At 43.0% G+C, this 23,842-nt stretch overlaps 1 protein-coding gene across 1 annotated transcript in view; it reads right to left on the reverse strand.

Moving 5' to 3' along the window:
* Window positions 1–23,842, reverse strand: part of unc80 (unc-80 homolog (C. elegans)) — a gene marked incomplete at both ends in the record, with an annotated part of 106,618 nt that overhangs the window by 47,860 nt on the left and 34,916 nt on the right. Inside the window, 11 exon segments of the mRNA XM_084316457.1 lie at window positions 659–840; window positions 9,808–9,946; window positions 13,482–13,589; window positions 14,137–14,331; window positions 16,743–16,834; window positions 17,828–18,037; window positions 19,096–19,270; window positions 19,510–19,643; window positions 20,317–20,452; window positions 20,744–20,956; window positions 21,768–21,940. Of these exon segments, the coding sequence (XP_084172583.1) occupies window positions 659–840; window positions 9,808–9,946; window positions 13,482–13,589; window positions 14,137–14,331; window positions 16,743–16,834; window positions 17,828–18,037; window positions 19,096–19,270; window positions 19,510–19,643; window positions 20,317–20,452; window positions 20,744–20,956; window positions 21,768–21,940 (1,757 nt within the window).

The following is a 23,842-nucleotide window of genomic DNA, read 5'->3' on the forward strand; positions in this document are numbered from 1 at the left end:
AAGAAGAAGAAGAAGAAGAAGAAGAAGAAGAAGAAGAAGAAGAAGAAGAAGAAGAAGAACGTTATTGTCAATTAGATTTATAATTATTTTTGCCTTTTTACCTTTTTTTCCCATCCCCTAATCTTTGTCGTTATGCCAATTCCTTCCTAGTCGTTCTCTGGGGAGGGTGTAGACTACCACATGCTGCCCTACTGTCGGTCTGAGGAGGGTGTAGACTACCACATGCTGCCCTACTGTCGGTCTGGGGAGGGTGTAGCCTACCACATGCTGCCCTACTGTCGGCCTGGGGAGGGTGTAGACTACCACATGCTGCCCTACTGTCGGTCTGGGGAGGGTGTAGACTACCACATGCTGCCCTACTGTCGGTCTGGGGTGGGTGTAGACTACCACATGCTGCCCTACTGTCGGTCTGGGGAGGGTGTAGACTACCACATGCTGCCCTACTGTCAGTCTGGGGTGGGTGTAGACTACCACATGCTGCCCTACTGTCGGTCTGGGGTGGGTGTAGACTACCACATGCTGCCCTACTGTCAGTCTGGGGAGGGTGTAGACTACCACATGCTGCCCTACTGTCAGTCTGGGGAGGGTGTAGACTACCACATGCTGCCCTACTGTCGGTCTGGGGAGGGTGTAGATTTCTCTATACTTTTCCATGTACCTTGAAGATCTGCTGGGCTCCCTCCTCCATACGAGGCCACACCTGGTAGCGGAAGCGCCACAGAGTGTAGAACTTCAGCACGGAGTTGATGCGCTGGCACGCCTCCTGGTGTTGGAACTCCGCCATCATCATCTCTGTCACCGCGTCCGGCACCTTCACCGCACACAGCAGGAACATGGCCGCTGGAGCGGGAGGAGGAGGAGGAGAAGGAGATGAAGACAGATTATTATTATTTTCATTATTATTATTTTTTTTTTTACTTCTCATTAACACTTTCAGTGCCACCAGGGGGCGCACGACTTAGTGCTTGAATGCCACCATCGGCGGCAATGTTAACCTTAATATCGCCTAATCTATGTTTTAAATTATGGCTATGTGTCTAATCTGCCCGTCGCTTATCAAAGAATAATTTTCCAGTCAGTGCTGTCAAGGCAGATTGGTTTTTTATCGCTTCATTTCCGTTTGAGAGCATTTTGAAAAGCACCCGTTTTGAGGTAAAAAACAGCCCATTCTGTGATAATCGTCTTTTACTGGAATATTCCAGAACGTTGATATTTGTCGGCCTATTTATGAATAGTTTTCAAATAAACGCTAGATGATCAATAGTATACATGCCCGCACGCACATTCGAGGCGCGCGCTGATAATAGCCGTTTTCATTTCCTCATGGATTTTACAGTGAAACCGCTGGAGCACATATCAGAAAAAAGCTTATATCTTCATCAAAACTAGTCTGATTATCCTAACACTGATAACATAGATTCCTTACCTGACATCAGATGGTATCCAACTGGTATATTCCAATTCCTGATCACCATTCGAAATAATCGATAAGTGTATAGATCTAACGTGTATACAGTAGAACTCATGCTTGCCGCGGCTCAGAGTCTCCAGAATGAACTCTGGTAACCCCGGCTGCATCAGTGGACTGGAAAATGTGGACTGGAATATTTTTTTTCCCCATCCATTTTCATTGAGTCCATTCCAAAATCCCTGATGTCATCTGGGAGACGATAGGGGGCGCTTTTTTCACATCTGATCGCCGGCGGCCCTTGGGTAGGCTAGGGTAGGCTCGCGTGATGCAATATGATTTCAGATCGCTAAAAAAAATTAAAAAATAAAAAATCCGAGAAATCTCGTGAGTGGCTTTCAACGTAACTATCGTAAATCCGAGAAAAGCCGTGAGTGGTATAGAAAGTGTTAAATTAAAAGATCTCATTGTCCTGTTTCCATGGACATTCTCATTGTCCTGTTTCCATGGACACTCTCATTGTCCTGTTTCCATGGACACTCTCATTGTCCTGTTTCCATGGACACTCTCACTGTCCTGTTTCCATGGACACTCTCAAAACCCTGTTTCCATGGAGGCTCTCATTGTCCTGTTTCCATGGACACTCTCACTGTCCTGTTTCCATGGACACTCTCACTGTCCTGTTTCCATGGACACTCTCACTGTCCTGTTTCCATTTACACTCTCACTGTCCTGTTTCCATGGACACTCTCACTGTCCTGTTTCCATGGACACTCTCACTGTCCTGTTTCCATGGACACTCTCACTGTCCTGTTTCCATGGACACTCTCATTGTCCTGTTCCATGGACACTCTCACTGTCCTGTTTCCATGGACACTCTCATTGTCCTGTTTCCATGGACGCTCTCACTGTCCTGTTTCCATGGACACTCTCACTGTCCTGTTTCCATGGACACTCTCACTGTCCTGTTTCCATGGACACTCTCACTGTCCTGTTTCCATGGACACTCTCACTGTCCTGTTTCCATGGACACTCTCACTGTCCTGTTTCCATGGACACTCTCACTGTCCTGTTTCCATGGACACTCTCACTGTCCTGTTTCCATGGACGCTCTCACTGTCCTGTTTCCATGGACACTCTCATTGTCCTGTTTCCATGGACACTCTCACTGTCCTGTTTCCATGGACACTATCACTGTCCTGTTTCCATGGACACTCTCACTGTCCTGTTTCCATGGACACTCTCACTGTCCTGTTTCCATGGACACTCTCACTGTCCTGTTTCCATGGACGCTCTCACTGTCCTGTTTCCATGGACACTCTCACTGTCCTGTTTCCATGGACGCTCTCACTGTCCTGTTTCCATGGACACTCTCACTGTCCTGTTTCCATGGAGGCTCTCACTGTCCTGTTTCCATGGAGGCTCTCATTGTCCTGTTTCCATGGACACTCTCACTGTCCTGTTTCCATGGACGCTCTCACTGTCCTGTTTCCATGGACACTCTCACTGTCCTGTTTCCATGGACACTCTCATTGTCCTGTTTCCATGGACACTCTCACTGTCCTGTTTCCATGGACACTCTCAAGACCCTGTTTCAATGGAAGCTCTCACTGTCCTGTTTCCATGGACACTCTCACTGTCCTGTTTCCATGGACACTCTCACTGTCCTGTTTCCATGGACACTCTCATTGTCCTGTTTCCATGGACACTCTCACTGTCCTGTTTCCATGGACACTCTCAAGACCCTGTTTCAATGGAAGCTCTCAATGCCCTGTTTCCATGTAAGCTCTTAACCTCTTAAGCCAGATCGGCCCGGTACCGGTACAATATTAATTTCATAAATAGATCATTACAGTCCGTATTAAGTGAGGTAGTGTTTCTTTTTCAAATGTAGCCAAGAGTAAAGACCCTAACCCTATCAAAACAGTAGTCAAAGTGTATATTTTCAGCACTACGTTTGTTTACCAATGATTTTAAGTTAACACATTGGGTGCCAACAACGAGAAATGTAGTTGTTGGCCGCCATGTGTTGAGTGCCAATGACGAGAAATCTCATTATTTAATCGTTATTTCTTTTATTAGCGATATCCATATATTTTTCATCCATCCAGCCTCACGTTATCATTGGGACTGGCTCTGAGCTCTAAAAGGGTAAATACCGCCCCCTATCGTCTCCCAGATGGTATTGCACCCATTGGAATGGAGTCGATGGGAATGCACCAGAAAAAAAAACTCCAGGCTCCACATTTGACTTCTGAGGCATATAACCTGAGACTATTGCATCCACTGAGGGAACTGGAAGAAGCGTCGATTATGTGTTTCAAGGTATAACGTTGGATCAATAAACACAATCGATATTTGGAATGGCGATCAGGAATTGGATTAATCTTTTTGCAGAACATCTGATCTGAAGTAAGGACTTTATTTGACCAGTATTGGGTTAATCAGAGTTTTTTTTTACTGCGTTCACAACGTGTCTCCTGTGTGTGTACAGTGTGTGCGTAACGTTAGCGCCAGCCACGGCATAGATAATCGATTTTTCAGCCCGCTTCTCTAGCGTGCATAAGTACACATATACTATCGATAATCTAGCGTTTATTTGAAAACGATTCATAAATAGGCCGAAAAATGACAACGTGTTTTGTGTATTCCAGTAAAGAGCTATTTTCACCGATTTTTCAGGAATCACTGGACATCTTCAAAACTATACTCGTATTCAAAACAGTATAAAACAGAAATGTACTGATGAAAAAACAATCCCTTTCGTACATGTTGACTGCAAGCAAGTCATTGACGGGTGAATTAGACACAATTAGCCAAAATTGAAGATATAGTTTATGCGTTCGCAAATGTGCTCGTCCTCTCATTGACTAAAGTGCTGGCACTCAAGCGATAAATCGTGCACCCCCTGCTGGCAACCAATGTGTTAAGCTTATAAAAATCTCTGCGCATCAACGATTTAGACGCGAGAAGAAGAAGCACTCATGAAATCGTTGTAGTCCTAAGAAAGGAGATCCAGGGCTTTCGATGGACGTAGACATTTCATAAAAATACACTACACGGACTTCCGGTTTGGCGAGGAGCAGGTGAGCAGCTGCAGAACAGAGCTCCCGGTCCAAAATTCAAGAAAGGCAATACAAAGTTATAAAACACGATAAAAAGTAACAACTCGAAGATAAAAGAACGATGACAAGACCCAGTGCACAAAACTCGAGGAGAAGTGAGAGAAGAACGATCCCTGACAAAGAAAATACAACGTAGGGAAAGGTACCACACCAGGGAATGACGCAAGAGGTAAAACAAGTTAACATAACCTTAGACAACAGCGAGGCCTTGCTGGAGACGAAGCTACAAGCTAACATGGAAGCTAACACGATGAATATGCAAGCTAGCATTCGGATTGGGCTAGAAGCAATACAGAACGCTAACGATGATAACATGCAAACCAACACACAGACCGGACTCGATGCAATACAGAATATTCAGAGGAGCATGGATTCTAATTCAAAAGAAATTAAACAAATGGCCCCCAAAAGAAGGACAAAGAGACGCTGGATACACCCGGACCAACCAGGACTCGGGCACCGAGGTCAACCGGACCATCCGAGATGCAAGTACGGAGATCACCCAGACCGGCCAAGATGCGAGCATTGAGGCCACACACACCAACCGGGATTCGAGCGCCGAGATCAACCAGACCAGCCAGGATTCAAATAACGAGATCTCACACACCAAACAGGACTCGAGCACTGGGGCCACACACACCGACCAAGATTCAATACCACATATGCATATTATTTGATAATGAATAGATGTTATGACTCGAGACACACTACAAATACCACACAAACCACTGAGAATACAGACAAGGTAAACACATTAGTTGGGAAAAATTGGGTCTTGATTCGGGACATATAATATAAATATCACGTACTAGACTAAACTGAAGACACTAACACACATGACGCACAACTAAGATGGCGGGGAACAGAGGAAACACATTCGGAGACCTGACCGGGAGCTTTGGAACTGTACTATCATATGAAAGATAAAAATTCAAATAAAATGTTGGACAATAATAGGGGCATAGGAGAATCCCCATTGGGGATATCCGTTGTTATAGGAGGGGCCCTCTCCAGGGCCCTCATTCATCAACGTGTCTTACGCACAGATTTGTGCTTACCCTGTGCGTACGATCATTTCTAAGCAAAGAGTGGGATTCATCAATTTCAACTTGAACTTGACTTTGTGCTTATGTCTACGCACAGCTCTGAGCACACTTAGCTGACGCCCAGTGGTAGAATATCATTACTACGCACAAGCGCTCCTCAGTACATGCATTCGTTCCAACGCGGAAATAAAGACACTGGCGCGTGTTCTGTATGACCCCCGTAATTCATTATAGTTCATTGTGAAATAGCGATATTAGTGTAATTATTGTCAAACCCTAAATAGCATGTGGAATAGGTCTTTCTCTCCGAATGAATGCAGGTTTATATATATAGCGTTATGGGGTGCACTGACTGCGCTCGCAGGAACTGTTTTCAGAGATAGCATCAGATAGGGATGAATGAGGGGCAGTCTAATTGCAGAGAGAACATAATATTAACTAGAGTCCACTACCCGAGACACCTCCTTCATTTGTACCGCAATTTGGGACCCAAATTGGAGCTATGAGCTTAAAAGCTTTTCCGTGCTTATTTGAGAAGGTCCAGCTGCAGAGCCGGAGAGACAGACAGCAGAGAGACAGACAGATAGACACTGTTCCACAGTGTGTGTGTGTGTGTGACCACTAGTCTCCTAGTAGAGACCCCCCCCTCTGGACCACCTCCCAGTAGAGACCCCCCCCCCCCCCCCTCTGGACCACCTCCTAGTAGAGACAAGTTTTCTGAAATGTATGTTTATATATGCAAATGAGGCACTTCCCCATTAAATATGTGGACATTTATGGATGCAATAAGGCAAAATGAAGTAAAATGAACAACTAAATGTGTGTTATTGACGTTTTATTGTCACTAGTTTCATAGAAGACATGTTTAGGAAGCAAAATATAACAAAATCTCAAAATCAACAAAAAAAGTATATTTGCCTATTCACCTGCAGTGTCTCGCCTTAATCCTCATCTTCGTCTTCTTCCTAGAGAAGTCTCTACTAGGAGGTGGTCCAGAGGGGGGGGGGGGGGGGGGGGGCTAAGTCTCTACTATTAGACTAGTAGTCACACACACACACACGCACGCACGCACACACACACACACACACACACACACACACACACACACACACACACACACACACACACACACACACACACACACACACACACACACACACACACACACACACACACACACACACACACACACACACACACACAGTGGAACAGTGTCTGTCTGTCTGTCTCTCTGCTGTCTGTCTCTCTGCTGTCTCTCTCAAAATAGTATAAGTGCTATCTTGGCCCTGAGAGTTGCTCTCCGGCTCTGCAGCTGGACCCTCTCAAATCAGCACGAAAAAAGCTATAAGCTTATAAAACGATTTAATATGCTAAACTTCGTTTTAAATTCCTTAATTCACTTTTGTTTATTTCATAAAGATTTTCCCGACATAATGATACCTGCCCCGACCAGATCCGTGACTCTGTTGCGATACAGATGAATTATCTACTCAGAAAGCTTATAAAACAATTTAATATGCTAAACTTTGTTTTTAAATTCTTTAATTCACTTTTGTTTATTTCATACGGATTTTCCTGACATAATGATACCTGCCCCGACCAGATCCGTGACTCTGTTGCGATACAGATGGATTATCTACTCAGAATAGTATTATAAAGTGGCTATCTTTTATGCTGTAGATCACTGCTGGTATGTGCGTGCAGAACCTTTATTTCAGCGGGGACTGTAGTATTTATTTGACGTTACTGTACAATATATGTGTATTAAAAGACGGAGCTGTCTTTTATTGTATTATAATAATTATTAATATTAAAAATAAATTAAGAAAGGCATTCTTATTCCAGCATGCATTAATGACACTAACGGGCAACGGCAAAACAGTGGTTAATGGTCTTTATTAGTGTTTGCGCTGCCCAGGCAGCAATGGTTAATAGATATCATATCCGACATCACCGTTCTCATAACACGCTTCCCTCGGTTTAGTCCATTTTTCCACATTTCATGGGGGTATTCCATTACCGTATATGGTTAATCGGGGCGGTTCTGGTATGCAAATACTTAAAACAGTGCACGAGCTCAAACGTAGGATCAAAGTCATATTCATCATGACAGGTGTGCGTAGAACCTGCGTACGCACGTGTGGTGAATCCCGATTTTACTGTGCGTGCACTGATTCTACATTCTGTGCTTACGTGTGGAAATAGAACATGTTCTACGTCCACGTTGATGAATGAGGGCCCAGGAGAGCCTTACCCCTCCAGCCCGCCAACGGGGATAAAAAACCTGTGAAGTGCCAATTGTCTTTAGTCTTTTTTTTCTGAGTTATGTTAGAATAGCAGTTGCTTTAAATGTGCACATGGACATTTGTGAAGGACAAGAATACAATTATTTTTTTGACAATAATAGAGGCTTGGAGAATCTCCATTGGGGATATCTCCGTCACTAGGGGGGGGGGCCTCTCTCTAGGAGAGCTGATTCCCCTCCAACCCGCCAACAGGGGCAAAAAGTGCTAATCATATAGCTTATTTTAATTGTTTAAGTCATGTTAGAATAGCTGTTGCTATAAATGTACATAGTTATATCAGTGACATGGGAGGTACAGGAGTGGGCAGGCTTTGTTCAGTGGGGGGGAATGTCTGGGGGAGAGACCATCGCTCCGGCGGTTTGACCCGGGAGAGGGGGGCCTTGCGTGTTGTGGGGTCGGTACGTGTACGTACCTCTTCATCCGACAGTGAATGAAGAGGGATTCGATAGCAGAGGAACAGTGTTGGTGAATCACTGTCACATCGGAACACCAGCGATTGTTTACAAAAAACATAAGACCACCTCCACGCGACTTACCCACCGCCTCGAAGTCCCTGTTGGCACGAAACGCACAAAAGCCCTCAAGCTGTACAGCCCCGTCTGGGACTGATGGCTTCAGATGGGTCTCCACGAACGCAAAGACAGCTGTGGAGTGGAAGTCCTTGTTTCCCGCAACCAGCCACCGGAGTTCGTCCATTTTATTTGGAATAGAGTTCACGTTTCCGAGGAATATACCGGGAAGTGGTGGCCGCGAGCCCCGCCGCCGGAGACGAACCAGACACGCACCTCTCCTTCCCCATTGCCGTTTGATCCAGCGCACAGCACTGGCAAAGAACGCAGTCCCCCTGACCAGTATATCCAATAAATCCGTGGAACGGGTGAGTCGTGTTGGGAAAGTGTCCGATGGGTTTGAACACCCGATGTGCAGAAGTTCTTCTTTGGTGTAGGACGTTAGACAGGACACAGATACAGTACAACACTGAACAAACAAAACGCAGCACACTGTAGCGCCAAGGCAGCCGTGGGCGGCGCCACCTTGTTTCCGGTCACCATGACGATGTCATTTTAAGTATTGTCTAAGTGTTGTATGTCCATAAATGTAAATAAAAATGTAAGTAAAAAATTAAATAGAAAATACACTACACAGCTCACACCAGCCGCCAACAACGGAAGTCTAACAATTTTTCATGTAATTTTTCTGACGTGATTTTCGTGTTCTCACGGGTCGAACAAACTTCAACGTTATTGCCATAAAATACAACGGATATTGTTACTTTACCTTTATGTGAACGTCTAGAAAAAAAAACATCTGTCGCAATCCGGTAAAAAATATTTACAGATTTCATTAGCTTTTTGCTGCCCTGTAGGCTAATGGGCGCCTGGTGGTAAATCCAGATTTGCCATTGGAAAGAGGAGATTTGGCCATAATAAGGTAAGTTATAGACCTGATATTCTATATTCTATATTCTTATTTCAAATTGCATGTGTCCGGATGGCAAAATCTACAAAAAACCCAGTAAATCATCTGTCCTTTGTTCATTTGCTTAGATCTTGATTACTTGATCTCAAGAAGGTGCTGAATGAGCTCAGCGTAAATTTTTCACTTTAGGTCAATGTTAGCATGGTGTTATTCACCGTCAAAGAAGGAAAAACATTTTGTATTCTCCTTTGGTTTATTACAATTTACTCACGCATAGTAACAGACACAATATTTCCGACACTGGGAATACATTTCCTGAGGTCCATAGATGTCCCTACATACCAAGAACATGCAAATAGCCTTGTAGAAGTGGAGCAATCTTCCATCTACTTGGGTATGTACTTTTAGGCAAATCTTTTAGGCTCGGGTTTAAGAGGTGAATGTCTTATCAAGCCTATGAAGAGGCTGTAATTCACTGTGTCACCACCAGGTGGCCCTCTCACCGGCAGCCGCCGCCATGTGTTCGTCCACGCTGAGGAGCAGCTCCCAGGCCGCCGGCTGGATGTCCCCGTACATGTCCTCCGTCAGGATGGGAGCGGCCTTTGTCAGCAGGGACAGCGGGGCCGGGGCCATGCTCATCACCTGTGGAGACACAGCCGCACACATTGCTGAACTGGCATTTCTGCAGAGGATAAGACACGAGATGCCACTGACTAACATGATCCTATAGCTTCGTGCAAATGTCATATTGCATTCCGATGTGACTGCTACAATGAAAGGGTTGCTTTCCAAAATGCCTTAAAAAAATTAAAAATAAAATCCTCATTTTATCCAATTTATGATTAATCTATCTTGACTATTTTCCTTGATCCTCTAGTTGGTTATAAGATCTCACAAGTTTCAAGTTTGCTTTAAAAAAAAAAGTTAAAAGGTGAGTGTTTGTTTAAAGGGAGTGTGTGCATGTGTGTAGATGGTTGGGTTAGTGTTGCATTGAGCATCCTGATGGCCTGGGGATAGGCATTATGCATAGCAAGAGAAATGGCTCCGGTTTCTTTGAAGACCTGTAGCTCTGGGGTAAATAGTGTGTTATCAGCATGATTCATAAGTATTGATGATTCATTCATGTACAAGTGATGGCTTATTTTGAAGGTATGAACCTGTACTTTCATATCATGTAAAAAGAAAGATATATATGAGTCATTCCACCAATCCAGTCCGATTTGGACTTTGGGATTTTTTTTTACCAAGAGGTATTACTTTTCTGAACACCCCTAAAGATGAATGACATATTTAACTTCCAGAAAAATATATTTTCCCATCTCAGGCATGAAATCTCTATTATTTTTGGTCATTATTGTATGATATGGACACCATTATTCTTCAACCCCGTTACGGAAACTCTGGAAGCTCTCTGAATAAGATTAAAACATGTATTTGTGCTAAAGTCAACATTTCTATAATAATTAGATGTCCTTCACACCATTTCTATAATTGCTCGTCTAAAAATTACGTAAAATCCTACACTTTTGCTATTCTGAACCCTGAAATTTGCCTTTTTTTGACAGCAGCCGCAAGCTTTTTCATCAGAAATGTGATTTGACCTCAGAGTTTGAACTAAAATCGATATTCTTATGTTTGCTCTAAACGTTTCAGACAAAATTATTCAAAAGTTGAATTTGTTTTTCATAAACTTAAAGAAATAATTTATAAACATGTAGCTGTAACAGGGTTGAGTCTAGGGTAACTTGTGAGCACACACACACAGCAACATGCACATTACAATTAATATGTATGTGGCATAAGCATGTTGAAAAAGCTCAATAATTAATTGAACTATTATTGTATAACTTCAAAATCAGTGTTAAAATCACAACCCCGTTACAATCTCACAACCCTGTTACATTCAAACGTAACAGGGTTGTGTTTTTTTGCACAAAATGGTTGCTACTCCACATGTGGTGAATACCAGGAGAGCACATGACATGCATGATATTAAGAAAGCATCTACATTTTTTTAATAACAAAGATCATATTCACAAGTAATAGTTTGCTATATTTTTTTCAAGTAACGGTGTTGAGTAATTATGCTTGACTACCATAATATTACATGATAAATGACTGAAAACATAGTACAATGAGGTAGCTACTTGCCTGTTCCTGGTGTTGTGTTTTCCAAAAGACTTCAAAGTTGTCACTTCCTGTTTCACATGCTTCTATGGATTGAACCATTATTTTTGTGGGGGGGAGAATGCTCAGTGTAACGGGGTTGAGGGTTACTGAGGGACAGACTGAATAATGTTATTTTAATGAATAATTATTCATTTATTTTGAAATAAATCATTACCAGCATTAACAGCACAGATGGATGTGTATGTTCATGGAAAAAAGTATGGACTTTTTACAAATTTTCTTGGTCATATCCCAAATATATTTTCATGAAATGCCACGAGGGACATGTCAAAATACATGGTGTCAACTGAAATAACAACATAATGCATAATTTATGCAAATTACATTCATGCAATGTTTTTACACTTTATTAAAGAGGACATTGCAACTGAAATAAATAGCATTTCAAAGCACATTTTGGTAACTGATTAGATAAAAGACACTTAAAAACATCAGAGGGACTCAAATCGGACCGGATTGTCTGGTGGAATGACTCATATATATATTTGAAGATCCCTCTACAGAACCCAGAGTCTGTGCCTGGTCACATATTCATTACTACATTAAAAAAAAGAAAAAAGGAAAGTGAATGCGACTTCAAAACGCCTCCATAACTATTTTTTTTACTTCCATGCCAATCATTTCTTTTTGACTGTGTTACATTTCTCAATAGGATATCTCATGAATGTTAGGCTACTCTTTTGATTACATTATTATACCTTTGAATACTGACAGTGTGATTTCTACAGTGTTGAATATGTGACAGTGATTTCTACAGTGTTGAATGTGACAGTGTGATTTCTACAGTGTTGAGGATAGTGACAGTGTGATTTCCACAGTGTAGAATAGTGACAGTGTGATTTCTACAGTGTTGAATGTGACAGTGTGATTTCTACAGTGTTGAATGTGACAGTGTGATTTCTACAGTGTTTATGATAGTGACACTGTGATTTCTACAGTGTTGAATATGTGACACTGTGAAATCTAGTGTTGATATGTGACTGAATTATACAGTGTTGAATGTGACAGTGTGATTTCTACAGTGTTGAATATGTGACTGTGTGATTTCTACAGTGTTTAGGATAGTGACAGTGTGATTTCTCCAGTGTTGAACACATTATGTGACAGTAATTTCTACAGTGTTGAATAGTGACACTGTGATTTATAGTGTTGAATAGTGACACTGTGATTTATACAGTGTTGAATAGTGACACTGTGATTTATACAGTGTTGAATAGTGACACTGTGATTTATACAGTGTTGAATAGTGACAGTGTGATTTATAGTTTCAAGTTCAAGTTTCAAGTTTCTTTAATAGTTGTCATACATAGTGTTGAATAGTGACACTGTGATTTATAGTGTTGAATAGTGACACTGTGATTTCTACAGTGTTGAATGTGACAGTGTGATTTATACAGTGTTGAATAGTGACACTGTGATTTATACAGTGTTGAATAGTGACACTGTGATTTCTACAGTGTTGAATAGCGACACTGTGATTTCTACAGTGTTGAATGTGACAGTGTGATTTATACAGTGTTGAATATGTGACACTGTGAAATCTAGTGTTGATATGTGACTGAATTATACAGTGTTGAATGTGACAGTGTGATTTATACAGTGTTGAATAGTGACATTGTGATTTCTACAGTGTTGAATGTGACAGTGTGATTTCTCCAGTGTTGAGGATAGTGACAGTGTGATTTCTCCAGTGTTGAATATGTGACAGTGTGATTTCTACAGTGTTGAATACATTATGTGACAGTAATTTCTACAGTGTTGAATAGTGACAGTGTGATTTCTACAGTGTTGAATAGTGACACTGTGATTTCTACAGTGTTGAATGTGACAGAGTGATTATTACAGTGTTGAATAGTGACAGAGTGAGTATTACAGTGTTGAATAGTGACAGTGTGATTTCTACAGTGTTGAATAGTGACAGAGTGATTATTACAGTGTTGAATAGTGACAGTGATGTCTACAGTGTTTATACAGTGGTTTTAGTCACCTGGTTGCGGATGTACTTCAACATGCCAGTGTCCTTCTTCCCCTCTGCGTTGGAGTCAGTGGGTCTTCTCTTCATGGACGGGGTCCTCAGGCAAGACTTATCTGAACACTGTTAAAACACAGAGAGGGAATGAATGATCACTCACACACTTACTCATGTACATAACTAATCAATCAATCAATCAATCGATCAATCGATCAACAGACTAATGTCTCAATCAATCATTAATGTTTGGCATTTTATTTTATAAAGAAGCTGCCAGCCACAGAAGGGCAGTCATTGCCCAAGGTGATATTTTTGAAAACTGAAAACAGTTTTGGGTGAAAACCAGGAACCAACAGAGAGCCCTCCCCCAACAGTTTTCAGCTTTCAAACACCTCGCCTCAGGATCGATGATGACAGCCCTGACATCCAGACTTCAGAAACGGGACTTTTATCCAAAGCACACAATTTTGTTCCTCACATTTAGCCACCGTGGGCGGAGGCAACCATGCAAGGTGCCAACCTGCTCATCGGGAGCAATTAGAGGTTACGTGTCTTGTAAAATACACTTCAACACGCTGCCAAGGAGGAGCGGGAATCGAACTGGGAACCTTCCAGCTACCAGACGACCGCTCTACCTCCTGAGTCACTGTCACGACAGCCAGACACCCACCTCTTTGTTCTTCTTGGCACGCGCCCCGATGTTGGCTCCTTCCTCTTGCGGACTGTCCACCGACTCGCTGTAGAGGAGCTTGATGGCGCGGACCAGGCGGGCGCAGGAGCGGCTGTGGTGCTGGTAGCAGCGCGGGTGACAGAAGTCGATGTGGGTGCAGATGAAGCTCTGCTGGTTACAAAGCAGGATCATGATCTGAGGAGAGAGAGAGGAGTTAGTGTGTGAGAGAGAGAGAGATAGAGAGGGAGAGATAGAGAGATGGAGAACAAGAGAGAGAGAAAGAGAAAAAGAGAGATAGAGATAAGAGAGGATAGAGATAAGAGAGAGAGATAGAGAGAGAGAGCAAGCGAGAGAGAGAGAGAGAGAAAAACACAACAAAGGATTTTCATGCAAAAAGTGAAAAGCATAGACCAGCAACATAATTTCAATACTGGTCTATGCTGGTTAGTACTGGTGTGATGCTGGTTTAGCTCCAAAACACAACATAATGTATGCTGGTCTTTGCTGGTATAACCAGCATGCATTATGTTGGTCATGCTGGTGACCAGACGCTTGGACAGAGTAGTCACAGGGAGACAAATTATGACATGTAGCGATGATGAAAAAATTACTTCTTTTGTCTTCTCCAGCGTCAGACAAGAAGAACATACCAATTTCCTTTCTGTGCGTCCAGTACAAAGCTATCCGGATGCAAGCTAGCCTAGCTTATCACAAATAAATGGAAGCTGATACGGAGTGACCAGCTAGCCTAGCTGTTGGCCAAAAACACCTCTCCCAGAGTTTTAATCATTTAGAGTCATCATTTATTATTTCTTATGGTATGATTATGTGTCACTTTTCTCCATATTTTGTGAATATCTAATTTCGGAATGAAACTCACAGGAGCACAGTAGTACAGACACCAACACTGATGGACAGACATGTCCACACCAACACTTATGGACAGACATGTGTGGTACCCTTGACTGGAATTTCATAATCAATATGTCTGTATATAGGGAATATAGGCAAAAGCCTTGGGTGCTTTTGGAACAAACTGAGTCTCAGTGTTCAGTGCTAAATAAGAAACCATACTGGAAGACAGTTGGAGAGACAGGGACAAGTCATAAAAGCCCCAATATGCTAAACTGTTTGTGACACCTTCAAGGGGAGTCTTGAAGACTGTTGGGTAACTGTAGGAGCAAATCCCCCACTGGAGAACTGTTTAAATCCATACAATTATAGATTGGAGACAAGCACACTGTTACATCATCACTGAAACTGCAAATATCTGTTTATAATGGCTAATTCAAATAATGCCTTAAGTACATATATGATATGAGAAGATTAGATCTTCCCACGCTCAGAGTGGGAACCTCGAGTTGACTGTATGTAAATGTGGTGATCACATCCCACTGGGAGCCGAGGACAGCTGGTCTGAACAAGGGCAGACCAGCCCAGACTTGCTAAAAGAGAAATGTACTTATAGTATGTTAGACTGGAACTAATTCAAACAATATCATATTAAAAGGTAACTGACTTATTAGATAAAAGAATATTTGAATGTCATTTAGAATGTCACCTGATTATGAAAGTAATAGTGTTATTTCACTCTTGTTATAAATCCTGGTATATTTATCACAGTTATATTATAAAGATTCAGTCTGGCAAAAGCAGGCTTGTGATATTTCATATAGGCAATTTGGTATTAAAATATAGACAACGCCACATTGGGTTAATGCTGAATATATATGTAACTCATTACATTAAAGCTAAAGGTTCTAGTGTTAAAACTGTTAAACTCATCGAGAAGCCACAGCCCAAAAGGAGGGGGCCAGGCAGACCCCCCTGTTGCTGCAGGCCAGCCCACATGACAGGAGATCTTGGGACAGACGGCCCCCCAAAGAAGATAACCAATTGGAGCAGAACGCCATATATAGAATGTAACTGATTGGCTATGAATCAAGTCAACTTAATATATGGACGTGCTATTATTGGTTGATGCCAGAGTATATAAATGAGAACGCATTGTTAGAGAGACAGGCCAGACCCCCCCCCCCTGGGGTCTGCGTCCTCCTGCTCTACTGATCCACCACTCCAGAGACTATGCGGTTGCCATTATGTAAGTAGACCATGGAATCACTGTTTTGTTGTGATATAGTGTAAATGTATCTTAGACCAGGTTTAACTATGTGATGGCAAAGGTATAGTCTATTTCATTGATGTTAACATGACTATTGTTTTATGTACAGACTTGTTTGATGTGAGAAAGCCACTGTGAATGGGCTCTAATGATACACACCTCAACAATCCTTTTGTACAGCCTGTTTGATGTACTATGAAATAATCCCTGTATGTAAATGCTATATTCACCTCTTTGAGCCCCGCGGCAATAAATCATTTGATTTGAACTATAGTTCCGTGGTCTGACTACACGTTTTATTCTCTACTGGCTATTTGGAGTCAGATGAGGACCATTCTATCATTCTGTGTCTCTCTTCCCTCTAGTTAGCAACCTAAATGCACTGTGATTAACCCTTAGAAATGTACATAGAATATACCACACATGTCCACACCAACACTGATGGACAGACAGTATGTGTTCACACCAACACTGATGGACATACATGGAGCCAGGACATGTTGCGGTGGTAGTTATCCTCTACTCCCGACCCCGGCTCGGGCTCGATGCTGGGTTCACTGGTGCTGAAGGGACTTCCTGTAACACAAACCAGAGCTAGCTGCTGGGTTCACTGGTGCTAAAGGGACTTCCTGTAACACAAAACAGAGCTAGCTGCTGGGTTCACTGGTGCTAAAGGGACTTCCTGTAACACAAAACAGAGCTAGCTGCTGGGTTCACTGGTGCTAAAGGGACTTCCTGTAACACAAAACAGAGCTAGCTGCTGGGTTCACTGGTGCTAAAGGGACTTCCTGTAACACAAAACAGAGCTAGCTGCTGGGTTCACTGGTGCTGAAGGGACTTCCTGTAACACAAAACAGAGCTAGCGGCTGGGTTCACTGGTGCTGAAGGGACTTCCTGTAACACAAAACAGAGCTAGCGGCTGGGTTCACTGGTGCTAAAGGGACCAGGTGCGTGTATGCTTTTACCAACGCAGTTGTGTTTCCGGGTTCCCGTTTTGCGCTCTGATCGGCCACTGACCTACACGCGTACGTCCCCCTCGCTATCGCCTTTGGGGCGTGAGATATGAAGACAGATTTAACTGGGTATAGGAAGGCAGTATACCATACGAGCCGCAAATTGAACATGTCTGCGACAACAACCCAATAATAAACACTCGAAACAGCTATTACCAGACAATTACAACAGCAGTGGTGCCTGCGTCAAATTTCACGTATTATAGGCTATAAGCCTGTGTAGATCTATTCGGAATAATAAACATTACACCCTCTAGCAAAACATGACACAATGTGATCCTATCTCCGATAGAGCGGCTGGTCGCAGAGACGCGAGTTGAACCACAACATCTGAGGGTTTTCCTTTGACGTGAAAAGTCTCGAAATGGACGCAGAAAGGAAAAATATTTAGTACAATATCAATTAGTGATGTATCAATAAAGCATGCAGAGTCAACAACATAGGTCAGTTCTGAATGAGACGTAATAATAATGCAATAATAATGGCTCATCATTATTATTATATTTCTATCATTCCATTATTATTCCAGGATTATTATCTCGCATCTGTGACTGACCTATGTCGGTGACCGTATCTCTACTGTGTGTCTGGGACAGCAGCCCCTCGTCGTTCTCTGACTCAGAGTCCTGGCGGGACATCTTGGTGCTCTTCAGGCTCCCCGCCCGGCGGATGGATGACAGGGAGCCCCCCTTCTTCACACGGAAACTACGGGCGCCTTTGATCTGCAGCAGCCGAGAACCACCGATCCTGATCCTCCTGGTGGGCGCTGGAGAGGTGGGGAGGGAGGGAGGGAGGGAGGGAGGGAGGGAGGGAGGGAGGGAGGGAGGGGGACAGAGATAGATAGAGAGAGAGCAATAGAGAAAGAAAGAGAGAGAGGGAGGGAGGGAGGAAGGAAAGGAAAGGATGAAAGAGGGAAGAGGGAAAGGAAAGTTGGAGAGACTTAAGGAGATGGATTATCAATCAATCAATCTTTATTTATATAAAAAAAAAATCCAATGCGTTTTTACGAAACATTAAAAGAAGATGTTTAAAAGAAGTAACAAAGATACTGATATTACATAAAAAGATTTTAAAAGGTTATGTTACGATTCAGGTCAGAGTGTCTTGTTCCATTGTAACGTGGGCAAGTGAGGCCCACTGATTTTGTTATCGGGCTTCACAAATAAACGAGTGCTGTCAGGCGATTAAAAAAATTTATCTAATTACTTACAGGATTTGTAATTAATTAATCTAATTAATCGCATTTTAATCGCATAACCATTTTAGGCCTGATATTTTATATTCTATAATCATATTTCAAATTGCATGTGTCTGGATGGCAGAATTCAGTACTGTATCTACAAAACCTTCTGTTTAATCATCTCCCCTTTATTCATTTGCTTAGATTTTTCAGGTCTGGTCAATTTTAGCATGGTGTTATTCACAGTCAAAAAAAAAAAAAAAAAAAAAAAGAATTGAATTGATATTCTCATTTGGTTCATTACAATTTACTCAAGCCTAGTAACAGACACAGTATTTCTGACACTGGGAATACATTCCCTGAGATATGATAGATGTCCCTAGAATCAGATACCAAGAACATGCAAATGGACCATTTAAAAAAAAATGTAAATGTTTATCCTACGTTCTTAGGGAATGAATGAGATTTAAAATATATATATATATATAAATAATTTTTATTTTTATAAATTTTTAGTTAATTTTCATAACGCAATAATGAGCTGTGTAATAAATTAATCTAATCAACGCGATAAACTGACAGCCCTAAAATAAACGTGACTCGACTATGAGTCGTCCTCTCATCGACGCCACTGCCTCTCTCACCAGGTTCCTGGGCGTTCTTCTTCTCCTCTGCAGTGTCCGACTTCAGGGTATGACTGCTGCTGTGCAGCGAGTCGCGTCCGTCCTCGTCGTCCAGGATCCCGGCAAAGCTGATCTTCCTCTCGTAACGGTGGCGACCCAGCTCGGGGTCCAGACGCAGGCGGCAGCTGTCCAGGTCCTACAGACCCCCCCCAGGCACACGCACGTCAACTAAAGTAGTGCACTAGCCGATGTATTAATACATGAATGTTGTTGTTTCCCCCCCCACCCCCTATAGGCAATAGACTACACACACATTTTATTAATATAGAAGAATGCCAAATAAGCAGCAAACACCTGGACAGTAATACATTCTATAAAATTATATTTTAGTATGTCAATTATATTTTATTATGTCCATATAGTTGTGATACTGACCACTTGGGGCTCTGTGCGCGGTCGGGGGAGACAAGGAAAGGTCTCTCTGAGGAAAGTGGTGATCTCCAGCAGCAGTTGGCAGGCGGCCATCTTGAGAGCGAACGGACAGCCACACTTTGTGGGATTGACGGTATCTTTGGGCAAAAAAACACATCAAATTATGGTAAGTATTTCTTTTTGCACAAATTAGTACCTCAGACGAAGAACTATATTTCTCTGTTTTAAGTTTTCAGAGAGTGTCGTGTTCATTCATAGTTAAAGACAGTAAAGGTTGAGTACTTCATTATCTAAAGATGGTAAGTTAGAGTGCTGTGTTCATTCATAGTTAAAGACAGTAGAGGTTGAGTACTTCATTATCTAAAGATGGTAAGTTAGTGTTGTGTTCATTCATAGTTAAAGACAGTAGAGGTTGAGTATTTTATTATCTAAAGATGGTGAGTTAGAGTGTTGTGTTCATTCATAGTTAAAGACAGTAGAGGTTGAGTATTTCATTATCTAAAGACTGTAAGTTAGAGTGCTGTGTTCATTCATAGTTAAAGACAGTAGAGGTTGAGTACTTCATTATCTAAAGATGGTAAGTTAGAGTGCTGTGTTCATTCATAGTTAAAGACAGTAGAGGTTGAGTATGATGTATGATATATCACATTCACACTCCTGGATTGACTCTACAACTCTGAATACAATGGGCTGTCCAAAACATTTAAAAATGCAGTTATATGGTTATTCGTCTCAAGGGTTCAAATAATGTTTATCCAGAAATTTGAGGCTTTAAGAGTAAAGAAACATGGGGCTCCTCTTTTAACATACTGTCATCTAAATAGTCCTCTTCCTCGTCCTCCTTCCTCATCTTCCTCTTGGTCTCCTCGTCGTAGATATAACCCAGGATGTTGGCAGGGCTCTCACTGTCAGAGTGACATAACTCACTGAGTCTTGTGCCGATGGCCTGAGAATCAAACACACACACACACACACACACACACACACACACACACACACACACACACACACACACACACACACACACACGCGCACACACACACACACACACGCACACGCACACGCACACGCACGCACACGCACACACACGCACACACACACACACACACACACACACACACACACACACACACACACACACACACACACACACACACAGAGGCACTTACTAGAACACAGTCCTATGTAAATAACCTCTGTTGATCAATAGTCCATTAGATACTCTGCTGTAACTTACATCACCCCATTGACAGAAGTGTTTGGCCGCGTTCCACTGCAGTTTCTGGTTCCTCTTGTTGCCGACAACTGGCGAGCGGCCCCTGGACAGGCCCCGCTTGGTGATGTTGACGTGGTGGCCCTTCATCCACTCGGGCCAGTTGCCGCGGTTACAGCGGTGGACGAAGCGGGCACACTCCAGGAAGAGGGAGGCCCTGGCCACCACCGGGGCTTCCTGGAGAAGCAGGAAGTAGAAATAGAGGCTAATGTGCACGTTACGCCCGTCGCTATTTTTCCCCATTCATAGACATAGTTCTGGCAAGAGACCCTCCATGAATAGATTTCCCAGCAACGTATTAACAACAGCCTGCACCCCGAGGGACCCTGTCCAGTCCCCACCACCGAACTCCCCCAACCCACTGACACCCCAGGGAGGAAGAACCCACCACAACCCCCACAGCACCCAAAAGCGTCCCAGTGCCGTCCCAGACCGCCCACAACACCACACGCCATGTCCATCCACCGAACATCTAGAATCTAGTGGTTTAAGAGTCGAAGGGGCAGCATTTCTGTAAATCACGTCTCCATAATCCAAGACAGATAGAAAGACTGCTTCAATAACCCTCTTTCTACCCATCATTGGGAAACTAGATCTATTGTTTGACAAGAAACCAATTTTTTTGCCTCAATTTACTGGCAAGGTGGTCTATATGATATTTATACAAAAATGGATCATCGAGCCAGATTCCAAGATATTTATATTCAGTTACCCTTTCTATGTCAGACCCATTTCTAGTCGATATAAGCAAACTGTTGTGATCAATATTTCTGGCCCGAGAGAACACCATGAATTTAGTATGAACTCAACAACAGTGCTTCTTGCATTGCAAAAGCACACACGCATGCACACACACACACGCAGCGTTATTTCACTATTTTCCTTTTATAGACATTATTCATTGCACAGTATGGGGGACTTTGAATGCAGAATATCCTACAAAATCAAAACAAGTCTTGATAGATTGATCCTAGATGTATAGGCCTACCAGGTCGAGGGCAGCCGCCAGGATGGAGGCGTCAGGGATGGTCCCCGGCTCACAGCAGTTCAGGAGGAACTGGAAACGCTTCATGCCTTGCCGAATGGCACACAGGTTCACCACATTCTTGTTCTTCATGGCCTCCTGGCTGGCGGCCAGCCTCTCCTGGAAGCCTTGGGGGCCTGGGAGGGAGAGGAGGGAGGGAGGGAAAAAATACAAGAAAGGGGGAAGAGGGAGAGAGGAAAAGGTTGGGATGTGTGGGGGAGAGAGAGGAGTGGAGAGATAGAGAGAAAATAGTAGAGGAGAAGAGAAGAGGATAGAAGAGAAGAGAAGAGTAGAGTAGAGTAGAGTAGAGTAGAGTAGAGTAGAGTAGAGTAGAGTAGAGTAGAGTAGAGTAGAGTAGAGTAGAGTAGAGTAGAGTAGAGTAGAGTAGAGTAGAGTAGAGTAGAGTAGAGTAGAGAAGAGAAGAGAAGAGAAGAGAAGAGAAGAGAAGAGAAGAGAAGAGAAGAGAAGAGAAGAGAAGAGAAGAGAAGAGAAGAGAAGAGAAGAGAAGAGAGCATGGTAACAGAAGAAGTTGAAAAGAAGTGAGAAACCTGAAGACATGAACCCTGGACGTTTCTTCTTCACTCTGGATACAATCATCTCAGATCAATAACAGATCAATAACAGTCCTAGAAAACACTGGGTAGGTACCACTTTACTTTAGGGGCACAATGATAACAATAAAGTACGTTAAGTAGGTTAACTAGACGTCTCAGTGCATGTATATCCTTCCAGAATGGTTTCTACTTCACTTCCCAATTCTACGCATGTATACGTCTCTCAGTCTACAGTCATTGTGTCCCCCTAAAGTAAACCCAGGTAGCAACCTGACATAGAAACAACGTTGGATCAATGTTGAAGCGTCAATGTAAATAAGGTTGAATCAACGTTGAAATGTTGCTGGAATTTAGTTGCCAGCATTGACTTAATATTGAGTCAATGTTGCTTTTCCAAAAAAAAATAAAAACATTAAGTAACAAGTTAATGTTAATAAGTTAACATTAATTCAACGTTGATTTAATGTTGATTAAACATTTAAATTTGATGATTCTGGGGGCGGCTAAGTGGCGCAGTGGGCAAGGCGCTCGCCACTAACGCAGGAGATGCTGGGTTCGAGCCCAGCTCTCGGCGTTGCTATGGCTGGTCGTTCATACTAACACAATTGGCAGTGTTAGGGGTGGGAAAGCTGGTGGGTGGGGATCGGACGTTGTGGACAGCGACTCCTACAGGTCGGTTGGTGCGCCTGTACAGCAGAATTAGGAAGTGACGGGGGCAGCGTGAGCCTCCCACGCGTTACTCCTCGCCACTGTGAGATCGCGCTGTTCAGGTGAAAAGATGCGACAGCTGCCTCCTTGTGTACCGGAGTGGACACGTGATGCAAGGCTTGGTCCTCACTGCAGCCGACCAGTGGGAGGCATGGTCTAGCAACGTTCGAGACAGGGGAGGGGAGAATTGAAGGGAGAATTGGCGAGGCGAAATTGGGATGTGAGAAAAATAGAAAAATAAGGAGAAAACGTGGATACATTTTTTTTGATGATTCTGATGTAATTTCAACATTGAATCAATGTCACTTTGCCATCTGGGGAAAGTGTTACCAAACACAGCCCGACGGCGACACCATCCAGGCTGATTTATCTTATGTAAGAGCAGTAAAGAGCCACTCGACAAATGAAGCGAAAGATTGACACACAGCACAGCCACTGAGAAGAAAGCTATGTGCACCCTTCACCCCGGCTCCCAGTCTAGAGACCCAGGCATCGGAAAGCACCACCACAAATCACCACAGAAGAGAGGAGACAGACAGACAGACGACACGGACGGTGTCTCATGCTTCGACGAGCCGCACACAGAAATGTCTTTTTCAGCAGAAAGATGGTTTTTCATTGATTCTTCCCACAACCCCCCCCTAGTTGTCCATTCCTCTCTTTTCACCCTATTAAGATCTCTATCTATCGGGTCGTGAGGAGTGGGCGGCGCTCCACCGCTGACATCAGCATAAATTACCGTTGCTATGGCAGCTGTGAGGGAACCTTTGGGTCGAA

The sequence above is a fragment of the Notolepis coatsorum genome (assembly GCF_963971535.1).
Source record: "Notolepis coatsorum genome assembly, chromosome: 1".
Lineage (NCBI taxonomy): Eukaryota > Metazoa > Chordata > Actinopteri > Aulopiformes > Paralepididae > Notolepis > Notolepis coatsorum.